Here is a 22121-nt window from a genome sequence, read left to right as displayed (position 1 = left end):
ACTAAATAAATGTGTCCATATTTGTCGAGCTACTTTAGCTACACAGAGTCACATTAAGGACATATCAACCGCAGCAATAGCTATAAATAAAATAAATGAGCACAGAAAAAAACACAGAGGAAAGAAGCAAGAATATACACATCCAAACACAGAGAAGACCATAAAGGACTGTACGAGATATGGGTTTACACATAAAGTGAATAAATGCCTAGCGTACCAGCAGACCTGCAAGAAGTGTAATAAACTGAATCACTTTGCTAAAATGTGTGGATAGAAACAAGTGAAAGAAGTTAAAGCGGAGAACAAGAAAGAAGAACTAGAAGATGAAGATTAAGACTCATTGTTTATAGGTTCAGTACATAGTAATAAAACACAAGACTGGGTAGAGGTAGTACAAGTTTGTAAAAAGCCAAAAATATTTATAGAATTTGAGTTAGATACAGGAGCTCAAGCAAGCATTATACCAAAGCGTGTTTTAGAACAAATCCCTTATGTTAAACTACAAAAAACCAACACTAAACTCAATAACTACAGCAGCATAAACCAGATGGGAGAGTGAACATTATACTGTATTCTTTCAAACAAAAATGAATTTGACCTAGAGTTTATTGTAGTAGAGTTTATTGTATAGTCCAGCCATTATAGGACTAGAACACTGTAAAATTTTAGGTTTGATCAAAAGAATTAATAATATTTCAGCAAGTAATGTTTTAGCTCAATATGAAGGTGTGTTTACAGGTACAGGGTGTTTGAAACAAAAACATGAAATTATTTTGAAAGAAAATTCAGTGCCAGTAGTCTTTAATGCTCGCAAGATTCCTATATCTATTGAAGAGGAAGTAAAATGTGAGTTAGATAGGTTGGAACATTTAAAAATAATTGAAAAAGTCACAGAGCCCACTGACTGGGTACATCCATTGGTAACAGTAAGAAAGCCCAATGGAAACAAAATAAGACTGTGTCTTGATCCGGTAAATCTAAATCAAGTAATTAAAAGGGAATATTATCAAATACTCACAATTGAAGAAATCCTAGCTGAACTTTCAGGAGCAAAGGTTTCTAGCTTATTAGATGCAAACCAAGGATCCTACCTAATAAAATTGGATGAATCCACCAAAAGGTTATGTATTTTTGCAACACATTTTGGGAGATCCATGTTCTCCAGGCTCCCGTTTAGGATTTCATCTGCACCGGAAGGGTTCCAAAAGCAATTTCAATAAATTTTTGAAGGGCTCGAAGGTCAAATATCATACATAGATGACTTGTTAGTTTTTGGAAGAAATCAAGAAGAACATGATAAAAATTAGGTAGCTGTTCTGAAGAGAGCCAGACAAGAGGAAATTAAATTCAATAAAAGTAAATGTACATTTAATGTAACTGAAATAAAGTTTGTAGGTCATGTTATAAGCAGTATGGGGGTAAAAGTTGATAATAATAAAATAAAAAGTATGAATGAAATGCCATTGCCTAAGAACAAAAAGAAACTTGAGCAGATATTGGGCATGATCACTTATGTCTCAAAATTTGTACCTAATTTATCTGAATTAACGAATGACTTGAGACAGTTGTTGAATAGAAACGCAGTTTTTCTGTGGGAAGAAAATCATACTGAAGCCCTGAATAAATTAAAACAAGTGTTATCGTCAACTCCTGTGTTACAGTATTATGACGTAAATAAACCAGTCATATTGTCAGTCGACTTCTCAAAAAATGGTTTAGGTGCAGTTCTGCTGCAAGACAATTTACCGGTGATTTATGCCTCCAGGGTATTGACAGAAACAGAGGAGAATTACGCTCAGATAGGAAAAGAACTTCTTGCAGTTCTGTTTGGGTGTACTCGTTTCCATCAGTATATCTATGGCAAAAAAGTATCTGTGGAAAGTGACCACAAACCACTAGTTTCAATTCATAAAAAACCATTGATTAATACACCCTCAAGACTACAACGAATGTTGATTAAGTTACAGTTGTATGACTTGGAAATTACTCATAAACCAGGCTCACAGTTATTCATTGCTGATTGTTTGAGTCGAAATTTCCTAAATAAAGTAACTGATAAAAACAAGTCTTATTTAAATGAAACAGAAGCCCAGATTGATTTGATCGAAAAAATCCTACCTGTGTCTGATAAAAAATTTAAAGAATTTCAGAAAGAAACCAAAAATGACAAAAATCTAAATAATTTAATAAATCTAGTAAAAGAAGGTTGGCCAAGTGACAAAAATAAATTGTCAGATGAGTTACAATCATTTTGGGGCCATAGACATGAAATACTGAATGATGTATTATTCAAAAACAATAAAATTATTGTAGCCAACAAACTGAGGAATGAAATGCTAAAGATTATACATTTTAATCATCTTAGTATCACAAAGTGCCAGTTGAGAACAAGACAATGTTTATATTAGTCCAACATAAACAAAGACATTGAAAACTTTGTGAACAATTGTGATACTTGCTTAAATTTTAGAAAATCAAACTCAAATGAACCACTAATTCAAACAGAAGTTACTGAAACTCCTTGGGAAACAGTTGGCATCGATGTTTGTCAAATAAAAGGAAAAAACTTCTTAATTGTAATTTATTATTGAAGTCGTTTTTTGCACGACATGGCATTCCAAAAATTATTAAATCTGATAATGGAACAGAGTTACAGTTCAGAAGCATTCAAAGCTTTTGTGGAATCATGGCAAATTAATCATGTAACTTCCAGTCCAACTAATGCCCAGTCGAATGGCAAGGTTGAACGTTGTATCCAAACATTTAAAAATATCATGAAAAAAGCAGAGTATGATAACAAGGATCCATACCTTTGCCTTCTTGAATATCGAAATACACCTATCGACAATGACATTCCATCACCCGCTACATTATTATTTAACAGAAAAATAAAAAGCTTACTCCCTGCAGTTAATATCTCTGACAAAAAATATTACTCAATTATAAATAGTTTTAAAACTAGGCAGTATAGACAAAAATTAAATTTTGATAATCATGTTAGAAGTTTACCAGAATTAAAGGAAGGGGAAAAAGTAAGAGTTCAAAAGCAAGATAATCAGAATGGGTCCCAGGTAGAATTCTAAATAAATTAGAGAAACCTAGAACGTATTTTGTTAAACTTAATAATGGTAGTGTAATAGAAAGAAACACAAAGTTCTTGATAGAAGACACAAAAAGTAAAAGGACCCCTCCTGAATTAGATTGCAAATCCAAGATAGTAGATAAGAGACCTAAGCGAAGTACAATACAACCACAAAAATTGTCAGATTTTGTTTTGGACTAACTACTAAAATTAAATATTGTACAAATGTATATTGTAAATAATTAGGCTAAGTTTAACTTAAAAGAGAGAGGTGTAGTATATGTGCATGTACTTTCTGGTTGTTAGTGGTGCGCTAAAACATGTACTATGAAATGACAGTTGACACTGACGGAAGAATGTGGTTGTTGGCTTTGTTTGGTGAAACTAGACACGTTGTGCATGAAAATGAAAAACTGTAAAATATAAGATTAATCCTGTATATCATTGTAAGTAAGTATATAAATAAAGCTTGTAAATAGAATTCATAGTGTGGTGAATGATAACACAATGACTATTTGTAGATTTTCAATAGGTAGGGTCGTTAACAGTTTGAAAATAGTAAGAATTGTTTAAAATTGAAATCGTCTTGTTTTATAGGTTCGGGAATGTCATTATAAATTGAGGATGTGGAAATGTGCGATTGGATGGTGGAGTTAGTCTGCCTTTATACCTCACATTGATATTATGCACATCCTTTCTAAAAGTTATTATCTGGTGAAAGTGAGATGCCATTTCACTATCAATTATTTTGATAAACAAAATTGTAGCATGTACACTCTCCTATCATTCATATTTAACTAGTCAGTATCCTTCAGTTAATGTGATATTTTTTCTCTTCTTCTAATTCCAAAAATCAACCGTAAGCAGGAATTCTGAACTCTTTGTTTTATTTTCTTGAATCGGTTGTTTTTTTTAAGACAAAACACAAGCACTACAGAAATATCCTTGAGGCCCTCTCAGAGTAGTGCCTGTGCGAAAGTAGCGATTCACATTGGATTTGAATAGCTGGAGATTAAATCCATTTGGAAGTTTAGTCCACATTAACGCAGTTTTCCAGATGAAAGTTCTTAAACAGTGAAGTTCGAGACGTACTGAGTTGAACTTCAAATCGATGAGCAAGTCCGGCGCGTATTTCTGATATGTACTGCTCTTGGGTGAATCATATATGGCAAGCCACTAGAACACTTCCAGTGAAAGTATCTATAGAAGAGAAATAAATTTTCAACCTTTCTTCTATGTTCCAGGCTATCAAGGTTGTACGTGATGTTCCGTCTCCAATGAGGCGGATGGCTCTTTTCTGGATGGAATCCAGCAACTTCAGGGTATGTTTGGGGGCGGAGCTCCACAGATGAGAACAATACTCCAAAGAAGGTCTGATCTGAGCTTTATAAAGCATCAAAAGTTGCTGGAGTGTGTCCAGTTTTCTGGTTCGGAACAGTGTTCCAAGCTTTTGAGGAGCAGACTTTGCAATTTCAGCGACATGATTGTGCTAAGACATATTGGTGTCCATCTACAAACTTATCGAAGCGGAAAGTGGAAATGTCTTTCCTGACATTATTATATCCGGTTCGGAGACATTTATCTTCTTGGCAAAAACCGATGCCTGGGTATTTGTGGCATTGAATTGAACTTTGTTACTTTTACCCCAATTCGAAATCACTTCTAAATCCTCATTGAGGTATGCAACCTCCTGCTGCCGGCAAAGATATCGTATTCTTTGTTTTTTTTCAATAAGTCGTTGATACACAATAAAAAGAGGGTCGGAAACAATATGGATCCCTGGCGAACACCGGTGTTGATGGTGAAAGTATTCGAGAGATATCCATCAACGGCCACTTACAGGGAACGTTCTTTCAGGAAGCTGAAGAACCATACCCAAAAATGATACCCAAGCCATAGCATTGAAGTTGGGCCAGCAACCATGGACCATACAAAACATCAGTATAAGTGAATATAAATAAAACTAAAGTTTCACACAAATTTACCTTCATGGGTAAAAATTTTAAACGAATAATATATATGTCGGGAAATGTCTGCCTATTTCGTCTGAAATAAGAAGTGGAATACCTATTTTTTTCCCACAAAGTCATGTTGATCAACGTTTTCTATCGAGTCGTGTATGATCTCATGCAAGAATATGTCGAAGCTCAGCTCCATCTGTTTTTCATAGCCTAGCAAATGTGTTTCTTGCAGATTGCATTAGTGTACCACATTGTATATTGATACAATGATATTATCTTGAACTTAAGATCTATGAATTGGATCAACAATCAATTTGTTTTTTGATTTTTGAAAACGTCGCTCTCTTCAAATACCTTATTCATAGAGGTGCGGTCAAAAGTGAGTAGTTGAAAGAATTATAGACGATTACACAGTAGGTTTGTTATGATTCTGCGATATTCAGGTTCTAGGACGTCAGGATCATGCGCAGTTGATATAGAGCGTTCTGGTTCATTGAGGGTGATGTCGGATTGATGAATCCTCTGTTCTGGTTTCGACTGCGACATGATCCTAAACTATTTTGAATCGTCCTGAATCGTTCTTGCTCTCGAGGCTGAACTGTTGAGAACTGTTCCCGTTGCTCATGCGCATTTATGTGGAAATTTGTTTGGGCTATTTGCTAGGATGTTTTTTTATTTATTTGATTTGAATAATTGATGATTGAGGTTAGATAAAATTTGAACTGACTATAAGGATACGCTACATAATAAAATGGACATGATCAATAGTATTTTCTCGTCTTCATCTCTTTATATATACGATAGGTGGCATAGTGGTCTCCTCAAAAGCGTTCTGGTTTAAACAAGTGTCCGAGACTATTTCGAACTGTTAGACATTTTTTGCTTGTACGCAACATGTCTTGCGCTGTTTCCAAACAGTTTCGGATGATAGAACCAGAACAAACCTGGTGATTACGGCTGTTATGAACTCTTCGATAGATCGGATTTATTTATATAGAAGTAATACATACGGGACTGACCCAAAACAGTATTTACAGATATGTTATTTCACAATATTATAACCCATATCTATAAATAGTTTTTAAAATTGTTACGATGTTGAGTGCGTGGAGTGAATGAAAATAACATAAAAAAACTATACACATAATAATACACATATACATAAACATATACAGGGTGTTTATCAAACATGCAGCAACAATTCAAGGGACTATTCTTTGGACTATTCTAAGGATATTTTGTCTTTTGATGATTTTTGATAGGGCGCTTTGTTTCGAAAAGCGAAAAAGAATTTCGACAAAAACAATTCATTGCCAAAAATTACATGTAATGTTTCTGAATCTATAAGAACTGTTGAGAATGACTACCTCCCGCTCGGATGATAGAATCCAATCTCCAACCTCATCGACTCCTGAACTCTTCTGAAAACACCAGGATCACTTACGAGACATACTATTTCAATTGAATGTCAGCAGCCAACGGAATTGTAAGATTTTTTTTCACTTGGTAGGTCCAGGGTAGTATGCTATACTTTTATTTCGGCTACGTTAATAGTTTTGAAATTACCAAATTTGTTATTGTCGAAATTCTTTTTCGTCCCGTATCTTCGAAACAAAACGCCATATCAAAAATCATCAAAGGCCAAACTTTCTTTAGAACAGTCCAAGGAACAGTTCCTTGATTTTTTTGTCGCTTGCTGAGGTGTATAAAGTTTTTTGATTCGTAACAGTGTTCCGAGCTTTTGAGAAGCAGCCTTTGCAACTCCAGCGACATGATTGTGCTAAGACATATTGGTGTCCCTTTCAACCCCCAAGAAACTTATCGAAGCAGAAAGCAAAATTGTCTAACCTGACATTATTATATTCGGTTCGGAGACATTCATCTTCTTGGAGAAAACCGATGCCTGAGTTTTTGTGGAATTGAACCTGGTTACTCCAATTCGAAATCACATCTAGATCCTCATAAGGATATGCAATCTCTTGCTGCCGCTGAAGATGTGCCTCTGTAGCCGATGTCCTGGAATCCAGATGAAATGTCGAGACAAGGGTGCTGTCGTCAGCAAAACAATATATTGGATTCTTGTTTATTCCAATAAGTCGTTGATATACAATAACAAGAGGGTTGGAGGCAATATGGATCCCTGAAGAATACCAGCGTTGATAAAATAGTTCGTTGTAAAACATATCAGTTGATTCTTCACTATTTAGGTTATGAAACAAATTATTCCAATCAATTTTAGATAACTCTGATTTCAGTAGTTCATAATCAACTTTACAAAAATAGTACAGGTTATGTTTGTTGTTATTATAGGTTAATAAGTATTTATGTATATTGACAGAGAATTTCAATTATTCAAGTGCACATTTTGTATACTGAATGTGTTATTGAGTATCAGATCAATTGTGTTTTTCAGAAGAATTAGTGAAGTAATTGTATTGCGATAGCTCGTTGAAAGAGAGTGTCTATAAATAAGTTCGGATATTTGGAGAACTGAAGTCCCCGCAGATCACAAAATTGTCATCTTCAGCATCCGAGTACCAGGAATCTTGAGCGTAGCTGTTCTGTTGACGGCTATCAGGACTCCACCGCCGGTAGATTTATTTCACGATTCGACCGGTCATTTTTTTTCGTTTCACACCTAAACGTATTTATAATTGTTGGATTCGAATATATATTAGGCTTTTTTTTAAGAATGTTTTCAGATGTTCATTTAGAAAGAGGCTTCTAGATATGTTATCAATGACGAGACCCGGTTGACTCTTGTCAAGGCAGCTCAGTCTTTTTGTCTTCGCCGCTGCTAAGATTTCATCCTGCTTCACCTTGGATTGGAATTTAACAATGATGGATTTGGGTTTCTCAGATTGAGTAGAGGAAGCTACCTTAACGGTTGTGTTGGCATCGGGGAACGAAATTGCACACTGGATGTGTTGTCCAATATGATCTAGTATCCAAAGGATTTTTTTTATTTGATTTCTCAGGCACACCCTGTATTTCAATATTACTAAGGCGTGCTTGGTGTTCAATATTCTAGAGTCTGGTCGTCAATTGTCCAACCATCACCTTCAGATCTGCATTCTCCTTCGACAACTTCTGTAAATAGTATTTCTCTTACTTCAAATGCAAATATCTGTTACTACAAAAATTTACTGATTCTGAAATGTTATCGTATTTAGTATTGAATGTTTTCATCTTTGATTGACTTTGTTCAAGAATGTTCATCGAACTGATCTTCTGGTTCTCTTTTCTCAGGTCGACACATTTTCCGTAGAAGTACTTTTCGCAAGAACCACAGCATGGCAAACCTGGGGTCTTGCTGGTTATTGCTGACGCACATTTTGAGCAGATTGGCATCGTTCCTTTTTACCAGGTTGACCGCAGAGTAAGTAGCAAAAAACTTAAACTTTTTTGCCCCTGAATGAGTCTATTGTTTTTTACTGTTAAATTGCACCGTGTAAATCAACAAATTCACTTTATACACTCAGATGCTTGAGACTGATGACTAATGTACTACGGAATTCAATTATAAACGAATAAACTTTGAATAACGAGAAAAAATGACCTTTTTACGGGAGGGTTTACCCACAGATTGCAGGAAAAACCGAAGAGTTGAACAGGCACGTGTTTACCTCTGAATTTTCCATTTAATTTTCCGAGCCGCAAGGCCGGAATTTCATGTTTCAGATTCTGAAAGCAATTGAACGGTACTGTACACGGAGGTGTTAATTCGCCAGACGTCAGCCTCTTCTGTAAGAAAACCTTGAACCTCTGCATCCAAACAAGCTACTTCTTGTGGCTGCAGGACCTTATGTGCTTTGATGAACTCCAATGGTGGCATGATGCGGGTCTCCTCTCCAGTCGTGCCAACGGGTGGTAGAACTGTCACTTACACCACTTCATCAGAGTGGTGAGGGGAGATATATCCCTGTCGCCGAAGATAAGATACGTAATACCTAAAATTTTGGGTAAATAAGGCGTCATGTTCCGGATGTGTTTATCACCACAGAGCATGCATGCATTCCCGCTATGTAACCTTTTCGCGCGATCTTACTTATCTCGTAGGCTATCCCTAGCTCATGCATCCATTCAAAGCGTCCGTTGTCATTGATAGGGTTGAGGGATGACATCGTAACTAGAGTTAATACGAGGTTCAGCTATCAAATAACGAGTCTGCGTGCTTAGAGGGCGCCCTAGAGGGGTGTGGAAAAAAACGAGTAGTGCGTTGGGTATCTCTATTCACGTACCAGAACACGCTTTCGTCACTATTATAGTATTTGTGAAGTAGCGGTTTGAAAAGGACGTGTTTTTTCTCGTGCCAAAAACCATTTGCAACGGAAAACAGGAGCAAAGTATCACTCGCAAATTTCTCGTTAAAATAAAAAAAAAACCTCCGACTGAGTGCTATAAATTGTTGCAAGAGGCCTATGGAGACAATTCTCTATCTCGAGCGCGTGTTTTAGGTGGTGTAAGCGCTTTGGTGAAGGCCGAGAGGTCAAGGATGTCTAAATCAACATTCAGGGCAATGTTGATCGTTTTTTTTTCGACATTAACAGTTTCGTGATGACTGAATGGGTTCCAGAGGGTTGAACATACTATTTGTCAGTTTTGGCAACACTGCGAAAAAGAGTTCGTAATAAACGGCCCGAGTTGAAAAACAAACAACGGCAGAGCTCCTTAAGGCTCCAAAAAAGATTTTCAACACCGCTTCGATCAATGAGAAAAACGTATGAAAAGGTATAGTATTTCCAATACCAATTGGAACAGCAAAAAATAATATGCCGACATAGGCGTTGGCATAATATTTTTCAGTGGTAGTTTTTCAGTTACTTATTCTTACAATCATAGCAATTGATCACCACATGAAAATGTTATCTCAACTGAATTTTTCCACCACGGGTAATTATGAAAAACTTGGAAATTTAAGGTAGTTGATTTCCGAGTCGAAAACTCTAAAATACAAAGAAAACACAAATAATCACACCGAATCAAACATATATTTACAAAATAATAGAGGCCAACAAAATTGCTAGAAAAATCAAAATTTTTCTTCGCTATATTCGGATAAGGTGGAATCATCATCGAGTTGAATAACGATGGGATTTATGGAACTTTGCACATAATATTTGTTCTCTTCTTTTATAACGTGGGCCACACAGTTCTTCCACACATCACTATTACCTACTTCATTCACCACTCGCCTCATATTGTCAAGCACTACAACATTCAAAGTCGGTGACTGATTACATTTCCGCAAGCTTTCTTTCATTGTGGCCCAAACCATTTCGATTGGATCGAACACACAATAGTATGGAGGCAAACGTGAGAGAATATGACCACGTGTTTCAGATATCGAATCAATAATATACTCTTTTTTGAAATTACGTTGTTTTATGGTCGCCAGTAATACCTTTTTCGTTGGAATCTTTTCGGGTATTTCCATGTCATGTTTTCGCATGAAATCAACAATATCTGCTTTTTTTGTGTTATTGTATGGTATTGTAGTCGATAACCGAGAATGATACGAAGCGTTATCCATAACAATAACCGAGTTTGGTTATTTGAGAGAAGCTGCTCACTGAATCAGGTTTCGAATAAAGTCGCAGTCATATCTTCGTGGTAATCAGGAGACGAATCTTTTAAATTTTTGGCCGACAGAAGGAAAGCGTTAGGTAGGAAACCACTTTTATTCCCGGCATGCAAAATTTTTCGTTTTCCCCTTGAAGAAGGTGTGTTCAAAGTACAATACTTGGTTTCGTCTACCCAGCCATATTTGACAACATCATGGGTGTCAAACCAAGTTTCGTCGAGGTAGATTATATGTCTACTGGATTCTCGGTAGCTTTTCATTCGCCTCAAATATTCTTGTCGGAGTTGAACAATGCGTGTCGATTCCATTATGACCATCCATTTGTTCAATTTTTTATATTTGAAACCACAAGACAATAAGACAATAAGACACTTCGTAGAGTTTCTGAAGATTTGTAATTGTAATCGTGATAGTCGAGTAATTCATACCAAATTATTTCCAAGGTTGGTACTTCATTTTTTTGGTATATACCATAAATTGTTCGTCGAATGACATCTTTTGTAGCACCATCAACGTTTGCGAATTTTTTATTCCTTTGTTTTCGTTTCATTGCATGGTCAATGACATCCCCTATTTCAATAACTCGAAGAACTGTCGAACGAGATAGTTTCGTTAACTCGCATATTCTATTCACAATAGCATTCTGTGAAGAGTGACAGTTTTCCTTCTTCAAGCATTAATGAATATTTAAAATTACTCGCTGAATTTGAACATGTAAGTCCTTATTTTCAAATTCCGGATCCCTGTCGATTGACACAGATTCCTCACATGTAATGTTATCATTTGTCACAAAAGGTCTCCAGAAAGCCATATCTATTGTTGACAAATTAATTTGTATATTTAAGTATATAAACAGCTAACACTTGTCTATAGATTCAGTATCAATTTGCTTCTCATGAAGATGCTAACCTTGTTAGCGAAACGCGCGTCGAGTGCAAAAATATCAGTTTGGTGTTAGGGTAATTGATCTCTGGAAAAAGTATTCAAAAATCGGTTTGCAAAACCACTCACTACCTCACCTAACCCCACGAACACACGGCACTGATAAAGAAATATTGTGAAACGACAAAAAATTAGTATCCAGCCAGTCCAGCTAGCCGAGCTTTCACTCCTCAACTACATTTGATAGCACGTTTACTAATTATCTGGGCGACTAGGGGCCACAGGCAAGAAATGTTTATGACTGTACTCATCTTTTTATTGCCGTTCCAATTGGGAATGGATAGACTATATGTGGCTAGGCAAGGGGACTTTATTGAAGGGGAGCATTCAAATGTAGAATAATTTTTATAATAAAACCCTATTTTAAAACCAGTCTCGTTATTTAATAGCCGGAACTTATATATTGTTGTATTTTTAGATGTACTTTTTGAATAAATTGCAATTATTCTTTTTCTTATATTACACACGAAAACTTTCAAAATTCCAAAAGTTCAAGAGATATTTTTCAAACAATCCAAAACTTGTGCTGAATACGCAAGTAGTGGCTTGTTTGAAGGTGATTACATTCAATCTGTCGATATTTAATCATCGATTTTTTTGTGCACCTTATCAAAATCGATAACGAGGGGAGCGGATAATCGGTAATCACAGGAAATGAGGATCAGTTCATTCATGTGTGTGATTCATTGCTTCATTGAGGTGAGTCTGGAATTCATGTTTTATCTTATTCACATGTGAGTTATAGATAGTGCAGTAAAACTTTCAGAATCAAATTTAAGCAGAGGCGCAGAAATTATTTTAATAATCAGAGTCGAATGAAAACATACGTTTTCACTTACGAAGTAGAATAGAAACTTCTGGTAAGACATCAATCTTTTGGAAGCACTTCCAACACACTACACCTAGGAGACAGTTCATTCGTTCAGTATATACGTTTCTATATTTTTTTCCGGTACAAACATCGCCAGATCTGGTGATTGAAATTGTTGGGAAAGAACTCAGATAGCATAATGATGATATCAGGACCGAAAAAAACTTCAAAGAATCAGGAAGATGTTGATGGGTGTCCCAATCGTGACACTAAGTAGAAAATCTGTTTCTGTTTAAAATCTGTTTTTCCGTTACCCAGCTAAGCATATAAAAAAACTAGTCATTTAATATCTTTCCAAGTGAAAATCCTAACCAAATGAAAAACAGGATTTTCTATTTTCATTCATCAAATTTTCCCTATTTTGTTAAAATATATAATTGATGTCATAATACTGTAAAAAAATTGTGTGTGATGGAGAAATTGAAATCAAATACGAGTTCAGTGCACAAGAATACATGAGATTCACGTAAATCAGCTCTGAATGTTTCCACTATTTTTTTGTTTGCTTCTGTAATTGAATAATGGTGGGAGGCCTTGATGAAATTATAACATCTCCTCTTTCGAATGTCAAGATTACACCGGCTTGCTGCAATGAGAATCTTGGCCAGAAAAATGAGGGGTATGGCTCATTTCATCTGCTCAATGCACATGATTGTCGGATCCAATGATCGCTTATGTAACTGAAATTAGGTATGGTGCCATCCATTCCTACTGCGCCGAAAGGAAGCAAAGACCAAAAAAAAAGAGAAGAAGAAGAAGACATTCCTGATTTTCAGAGAAGTCATACTCATTACAAAGTGCCGTACCTTGACTTTCAATCCAAAACAGATTTTACATAATCAAGTTTAATTCAAGTTTGAATTTTGTGCCCTTTCTATCATTGAATCGTACTCAATATTCCTAATAATAACTTATCATAAAACTCATCTCTGAACTCTGTTACCTCTCATTTCACTACACATAAAGTCTTTCTTCCGATTGAAATATACCATATCATTAATCAGACAAAACGTACTGAATTACTTAAGTCTGCTTAAATGATGTTATACTTATAATCGCATATTTCCCGTGACATCCAAACTAACGTCAAATACGCAGTTTCGAAGTCTCATTCTGATATTTCAGATAACAAGCACTATCAAAGTGTATGAAAAATGGACCAACTTTAGCTCTGACTGAATGACCCTCTCAAACTTTTTCTGCATTTGGCATACTCTGCTTCGCATTTATCAGTTTTATTTTGTTACATCGTTTATTGAACCATCCTTTGTCATTTATCATGTCTTCCTAATGTTTACAATTACATATCGATATCATGACCACTGACTGATGTGTAGGCTAAAAATAATAAAAACACTTTTTTTGAATTGAATGGCTTATATTTTTAGGAGTGATTAATTTTTGGGAAAGAAAGTTTTTGGCTTTCCACTACTCCATCTTGATACAAAAAAAGGGGCTGAGGGAATCTTCCAAAGAAAGGAAGGAAGTAATCAATTTGAAAATAAGTAACTCTATACATGGTTGTGTAGATCATACAAAGAAGTAACTTTCAGACACAAACTGAAAGAAAGTCCTCCTGAAACAGCTACTTTCATATAAACATTGAATTACACGAAAGAAAAAAATTCTTTCGAAACAAATACTTCTATATGAAAACTGAATTATACAGAAGAAACTATTCTCTACTAAGTTTGTATTTCAAACATTCGTTGTGGAATAAAAATCAGATATCATTCAGATGAGTTCTACTTTGAATGAATGGTAATAAATTGCACTTACATGGAACACTGTCACCCTCACTGGTATACACCGATGTTTCGCCTTAAGACACTTACCCCAAGGCTCTCCAGTACCAAATTGGATAACATTATAGAAAACACACACAATTCATTCATGAACTACGATTTTTTATGTCACGGAATAAGCTTGATCTACTTATGTCATCGATGACATCGTAATGACATTCATTCACCTATTTGATTTAATCCCAGCCAAGAGGAATCTTATTATAATTGAAGGGGTTATATTTTTAGGAGTGATTAATTTTTGGGAAAGAAAGTTTTTGGTTTTCTACTACTCCATCTTGATACAAAAAAAGGGGGATGAGGGAATCTTCCAAAGAAAGGAAGGAAGTAATCTAACGATATCTAACAGGCCTTCTTACAGGTCACTGTTATTTGAATCATCATATTATGCAGAGACTCGGACTGTCGGAAGACGGTGTGTGCCGCCTTTGTTTTGAAAATGATGAAACATCAGAGCACTTATTTTGTACCTACCCCGCTGAAAGACCACTCACCATGTCGTTAAGAAGCTGGGTTTATTTGGTCGCGTGTGAATAGGTGTGAGCTACAATAAACTCTTGCAGGTAGCGGTGGAGGGTCGAATACACCCACTGACTTTGGACCTAACCCAACCTAACCCAACCAAACCTCCGCGATTGGGCAGATAGGGGATTCGTCAATGAACCGACACCGATAATGCGTGGCTTCGAACGGTGTTCACTTTCATACATATTCTCTATATCAGAGTGGGAAAATTTCAACTAACTCCACTTCAACAAAATAATCATTTACCAATAAATATTCATGTTTAGGGTTAGGAAACAATTCTTTCAGTGAAAAATAATAGAATTCTCAGTATAGTTTCTGAAAAATTTCATATAGAAATCATATTTTGCTTCATTCAATATTACTTTTTAACAAACGAATAATAATGAACTGAACTATCATTGATGATTTATGATCTTAAGGGTATCCCTACCACTATATAGACAACGTCCTTTCATTTTCAAAACAAGCTTCACCAAATACTTATTGGAATCTTTCATAGAAACAACCTTCTATCGGCTGTCCATCCATATCTTCTAGCGCTCAAGTTGAAACTGTACTTTCCACGTTCAACAACCAAAAGTTCAGTCGTAAAATTTGCTAGGTTGACTATTATCGAATACGCTTTCAAACTCACTGATTCGAATCATAAAACCGACATTGAATTGACCTTTTTTACATTTTGGATCCTGCGTTAACCGCTAAATTCGTAGACTGTTCTCCCTCTGCAGGCTTCATGCCGATGTTATAATGGATTATGTTGTTATATTGATTGGAAATTGTGTGGAAAATATACAACCACTTGTAAAAACCTTAAACTGAAAACTCTATAAAGAATTATGACATTATAACAGACTCTCTTAGTTTAATACGAACCTTGACTTGCGCAGCAGAATAGACAAAAAAACACTATAGTGCGTTCAAAACGCATAAAAAACAGTAAGGCTAATTGCACACACACTGATTTTGGACGGCCAGTATAAAATCGGCCGATATTTTATTGGTAGCGGGTGCTTGCAAACTCACCGGATTTTTACCGGTCACCGTAATTAGCACGCACTACCAAAAAAACTAAGTTAATACGTAGTAACTATTTGTTTGAAGGTGATTGACAATGTTTCATGATGAATTTCACTAGTTCGGACTTTCATTGTCTAATATATAAAATGATTTGGAATCCCTGAAACAATATTTGAAAAAAAAAATAGCTGAAAAAATAACAATTATATTAAGTAAAAATAACCCGAAATGAAATAATAGTGAAATAAAATACAAGTAAAAATAAAACGATTGAACAAAAAATAAAGAAATATAAATGAAAGTATAAATAAAAAGTTAAGAGATTCCAAGTCACGTTAGTTCACGACGTTTCGATTGTTAGTATCTACAATCGTCTTCGGGTGACGACTAGAGTGATTCCTCCGAGAGATGACTATTTATGGGTCATTCGAGTACTTTCACTTATTCCCGCTTTCCATTTTTTCCGCTTCACTGGTTCAGTGGGAGATGACCGTTTGGCGGGAGTTGGCCATTTTTCGCTTGATGATGGGTTTCCATATGTTGCGTATCTCTACGCTAACTTGGCTGAATACGTTGTTGGACAGCATGTATGCGGCTCCCTTGAATTTTCTCCTTAACCAATGTTTCTCTCTGTGTATGATCTCAGCTTAGTCTGCTATTTCAGATTTGCTGATTTCCCCTTGCTGTGTGTGTTTCTTGTGCTCAGCAATGCGAACATTCAATGGCCTCTTAGTTTCACCAATATAGAATTTTCCGCATTCACAGGGTATCCGGTAAATGCAATTCTTGGAATCGCAGCCCGAGAGAGAACGAATCTACCTATAGAAGTAATTATGGAATTACTAGGATGATGTGTACGAAACTGTTATTTTCAACTGAAGGACGAATTCTTTACACAAGATGAGGGACTGCCAATGGGATCGCCACTTTAACCAGTCATAGCCAACATATATATGGAGTGGTTTGAAACTCTAGCCATTGAAGAAGCCCTCAAGAAACCTCGAGTATGGTTGAGACACCTTCATAATATGGAACCATAGGAATACTGAACTAGACGCCTTCCTGAAACACATCAACAGCATGAGACCTTCCATCACTTTCACAATGGAGAAGGAAATCCACAATGTTTTGCCATTCTTAGACGTTTTGGTGAAGAGTACCGACACTAAGTGGGAAACATCTGTATACCGAAACCCACTCTCACGGGGCAGTATCTGAACCACGAATTCAACCACCATCAATCGACTAAAAGATGAATCATCAAGACGGAATGACTACTCCAAAGCGATGGTAGAAAAGACTTCATCTAAAAGACAGCAGGAGCCTCGCAAGGAAGAGAAGCCGTCACAACCAGTGCTTGCGCTTCCCTACATTAGAGGATTATCGGAGAGGATAAGAAGAATCGGTTCCAAGTACAACATCAGAACCTGCTTCAGATCCGATAACACTATCCGTAGAAACCTCACGAAAACCAGGCCACCAAACGCGGACTGCGATTCCAAGAATTGCAAGAATTACCGGATACCCTGTGAATGCGAAAAATCCTATATTGGTGAAACTAAGAGGCCATCGAATGTTCTCATTGTCGAGCACAGGGGAAACCAGCAAATCAGGAATAGCAGACCATATTTGGACTCATCAACTCAACATCGAGTGGTCCCAAGCTGAGATCATACACAGAGAGGAACATTGGTTAAGGAGAAAATTCAAGGAAGCCGCATACATGCTGTCCAACAACGTATTTAGCCAAGCTAGCGTAGAGATACGCAACATATGGAAACCTATCATCAAGCGGATAATGGCCAACTCCCGCCAAACGGTCATCTCTCACTGAACCAGTGAAGCGGAAAAAGTTGAAAGCGGGGGTAAGTGAAAGTACTCGAACGACCCATAAATAGTCATCTCTCGGAGGAATCAGTCCAGTCATCACCCGAAGACGATTGTAGATACTAACAATCGAAACGTCGTGAACTAACGTGGCTTGGAATCACTTAACTTTTTATTTTTATTATCATTTATATTTCTTTATTTTTTGTTCATTCGTTCCATTTTTACTTATATTTTATTTCACTATTATTTCATTTCAGGTTATTTTTGCTCAATATAATTGTTATTTTTTCAGTTATTTGTTTTTTTAAATATTTTTTCAGGGATTTCAAATTATTTTTTACATTAGACAATGGAAGTCCGAACTAGTGAAATTTATGTAGTAACTACAATTTCAGCGAGAAGTCGAAATTGGAATGGTCGGTAAAAAACGGGTGAGTATGCAAGAGTGTATTCAGTCATGTACGCCACTACTTCCCGGTACTGCCGGCGATACAGTGGCACTGGACGGCTGCTCACCGGTATTTTACCGGCAACGATCACCGGTCGGCATGTGTGCCAGGTACCGTTCCCACATGTGGTTCACTATTGGAATTTGGACGACCGGTATAAAATCGGCCGATATTTTATTGGTAGCGGGTGCTTGCACACTTACCGGATTTTTATCGGTCAAACAATCAGTTGCTTTGTTGTCGTAATTAGCACGCACTACCAAAACGAAGTTAATGCGTAGTAACTACAATTTCACCGAGCATTCGAGACTCGAATGGTCGGTAAAAAACAGGTGAGTATGCAAGAGTGTATTCAGTCATGTACGCCACTACTTCCCGGTACTGCCGGCGATACAGTGGCACTGGACGGCTGCTCACCGGTATTTTACCGGCGACGATCACCGGTCGGCGTGTGTGCCAGGTCCCGTTCCCACATGTGGTTCACTATTGGAATTTGGACGACCAGTATAAAGTCGGCCGTCCTAAATCGGTGTGTGTGCAACTAGCGTAACGCTAAATGCACACACACCGATTTTGGACGGCCGATTTTATACCGGTCGTTCAAATTCCAATAGTGAACCACATGTGGATACGGGAACTGGCACACATGCCAACCGGTGATCGGCGTCGATCACCGGTAGGCATGTGTGCCAATTTTTTGGGAATCTATCAAAAAACTAAAATAATCATATCAAAACTAATGAACTACGATTTTGCCATATTAGGAGCGGTCTTCCTAAAGGCAATGCTGCCACCCTCTTGTTTCCTCAATAATTTTTTATTTCTTGGATTCGTCACCAGTCATTTAGTTCTCGGGAGACCGGATTATTAGTTTCACAAACACGGCCCACTTTACCTGGTTATACGAACCACCCCTGCTTGGATACTGGCGAAACCTCTCGCATCCCATTTAATAACACAATTCCCAAGGAACTGATACATTCTCCAAACTTTTTCTACAATCCAAATCTTACGCCTATTTATCAGATAACAACTATTGTACTATTCCAACCGGTACGCATGGGGGAATATGTACCGTTGATTTGGGTACATATTCCCCACAAAATGTTTTTCAGTATGTATAAAGGTCAAATACAATAGGTACTCTTCTCTAGTCTTCTTAACTTGTTTAATTGTGAAATATTTTGTCTGTTTCAGGTATGGTGATGTCATCGCTACCTCAGGTGCGTTTTAAGCATTTCGTCATATTTGCCATAGCTCTGTTATCTCTCTTCCTGTGCATCTCATACCTCAACTTCAATCAGCTTGACCTAACGGCAAGTAGTGCCAGTCTATTCGAGAAGAAACATCCGACCACTTCACACGTTCATAAAACTTTGGAAGTGTCTACTCTCCCATTTTCCCCCAACACCGTGAACAGTACTTCCAACAGTAGCAATTGGCAGGAAATAGATCTGAATGGTGGAATAACAACTGACGTAATCTATGAAGCCGGTTACATAGACCTAAATTCTCAAATATGTCCCAATTCAGGCAAAAATCTGAAGCTACTGATTGCCGTGACCTCAGCCCCCAGTCACGACAGTGCCCGAGTAGCAGTGAGAGAAACGTGGGGCAATTTCGCTTTAAGAAAAGACATAGCCATAGCTTTCTTATTGGGCGCCACATCGGATCAAACGCTTAATGGCAAAATAGAACAGGAACAAGAAATTTTCGGTGACATTATCAGAGGAAATTTCATCGACACTTACGACAATCTCACACTCAAAACTATATCAATGTTGGAATGGGTGAACAATTTTTGTTCGAAAGCTCAATTCGTACTCAAAACAGATGACGACATGTTTATCAATGTTTCACGTCTTCTTGCCTTCATCGCAAAACATAAACCTGAACGAAGAGCAATTTATGGTCGATTGGTCAGTAAATGGGAGCCTGTTAGGGACAAACATTCTAGGTATTATATATCTCCGCAGCAATATGAGCCGTCAATATTTCCAAATTTCACTACTGGCCCTGCTTATTTATTCCCAGCACAAATGTCCGAAGAACTTCACAAAGCATCGTTGAATTATACATATGTCAAATTGGAGGACGTGTTTGTGACAGGCATTGTTGCGAATGATTTGAAAATCGAAAGAGTAAATGCTCCAGAATTTCTAAATACACAGATATCATTTGAACCTTGTGTTATCCAGAAGAAAATAAGTATACACAACGTTAATAGTGACCAACAGTATGACTTATGGAAAAAACTGCATGATGTTACCAATTGTGAAAAATGAACGTGGTCCAATAATCAATATCTCATGTATAAGTTTATTTATAGACGTGATATGACAAAATTCCCAATTTATTTTGGAAACAAATATAACACATCAAATTTCAATTGATGATTTACGGGACACTCGAAGTAGTCCTTATTCAGGCAGACTGTGACGTCATCACACCAGTCAAGTTGCCTCTCAGTTCGCCACACAAAGCAGAGAGATCACCCAGTCAACCGAAGCACACCAAATTATCACGTGGTGTCCTGTCACCCAGCGGTGAACCAATCGGAGTGTACCAAATTGTCACGTAGCGTACTCAAATAGGCCTTTTCATCATAACACCAGCGCAAGCGTAGCTGTCATATTGAAATGTCGGTAGTTTAAAACATTCGTACTGTTTTAATTAACAATGGCTGGGCAAGGAATATTATCTCTACAAACAAATAAAATATTGGAAAAAAACATTGATGGTGCTTCACTTGCTTATAATTCAGTTGAGGCTCTTAATGTGAGCAATTAAAAAGGTGTTTAAAACGTCATGGGCGTCCTTAAAAAGGAAAAAAGTGAGGTGATTGAGAGGTTAGGTATCAGCATTCGTTTACTATCTAAAAACATATAAAAAAAATTATATTTACAGTTTTATTCTTATTAATAATGTCAATTTATTTGATGTAACAGAAAATATATTTCAATTGACAAGAGTATTACTTATGGAACTGATAAATAAATCGAGCCATTAATATTTTGAGGCTGTACATATGACATTATTAATTAGACAAATATATAAATAGTGAATTGAATATGTTTAGTCATTTTCATTAGAGGGAAATATTCAATACAACATAATATATATGAAATTTATGAAATTTACAGTCAAAAATGCAATAAGGAATAATGTACGTATGTTGAAATTGCTGATAGCTCAAAGGATCAGGGTTTTGTTCAGTTGGACCACTTTCTTCAATAAAATGTAGTAAGGAAATATAAGTATCATTGGTAACATCATCAATAGATTTAAAGCCTCGGCACTCCTGCCACATTTTTTCACCCATAATTCACATTTTGCAAATGCTTTAATACGTAATTTGCTTGATGATTTGATTATTTTTTTTGCGATATTCAAGACAAGGCTTTGGAAAATTCATAAAATAGTATGTGTTGGTTTTGAATGATTTGTATCGTGTATCACTTTTTCATACTCGATAACAACCGTTTTGTTGTTCCTTTTCATACAGACAACATAATTATAATGGAGTCTAAAAATCTTTTTCTGATTATTTTGACTTACTACTTTTTTTTTAACTTTTTTTACAATTAATAAACTTCAATTTATATTATAATTTTTAAAACATGAGTTGCGGGCTCTTTAACATGGTTGTTTACAAAAAACAGTACCAAAAAGATGGCTGATACTGACGCATGCGCACAAAAAAAAAATTGTGATGAAAAGGCCTATTGACATTATAGGTTCTATAAATCGGATAACAAACAAGGAAAAGCATGAAATCATATTGACATACATTTACGACGCCATTTCATGGGCAGTTAAAAGATTACCAGATTATGTTGCAAATGCAGCAAATCATCCTTTGCTCGCGAAAAGAATAGAAAGAAATTAATTTCAACTTCCAAGCGGCAAAATATGACGCTTCTCATTTATTTGTTATTGAATGATAATGAATGTTGAACGAAAGTCACTTTATGTGGAGAAAAATATATAACATTCGTTGTAACAATTGTAACTTGGATTGAATAAGTAACATCTAATTCATTATAACATTA

General features: G+C 36.4%; 1 protein-coding gene across 1 annotated transcript; it reads left to right on the top strand.

Annotated features, from left to right (window-relative positions):
• The first annotated feature begins 12237 nt into the window (after nt 1-12237).
• On the top strand, nt 12238-21139 carry LOC111512521 (beta-1,3-galactosyltransferase 1). The gene is made up of 2 exons (XM_074186432.1): nt 12238-12268; nt 19267-21139. Exon 2 carries the CDS (start codon nt 19269-19271, stop codon nt 20352-20354), a length of 1086 nt encoding a protein of 361 aa, XP_074042533.1. The 5' UTR covers nt 12238-12268; nt 19267-19268; the 3' UTR covers nt 20355-21139.
• Nucleotides 21140-22121: the final 982 nt, after the last annotated feature.

This window comes from Leptinotarsa decemlineata, unplaced genomic scaffold, assembly GCF_025532065.1.
Source record: "Leptinotarsa decemlineata unplaced genomic scaffold, Ldec_3_MD MMD2_tig00078422_RagTag_RagTag, whole genome shotgun sequence".
Lineage (NCBI taxonomy): Eukaryota > Metazoa > Arthropoda > Insecta > Coleoptera > Chrysomelidae > Leptinotarsa > Leptinotarsa decemlineata.
Note: the sequence above shows the minus strand (reverse complement) of the source record. Positions and strands in the feature narration are given on the sequence as shown.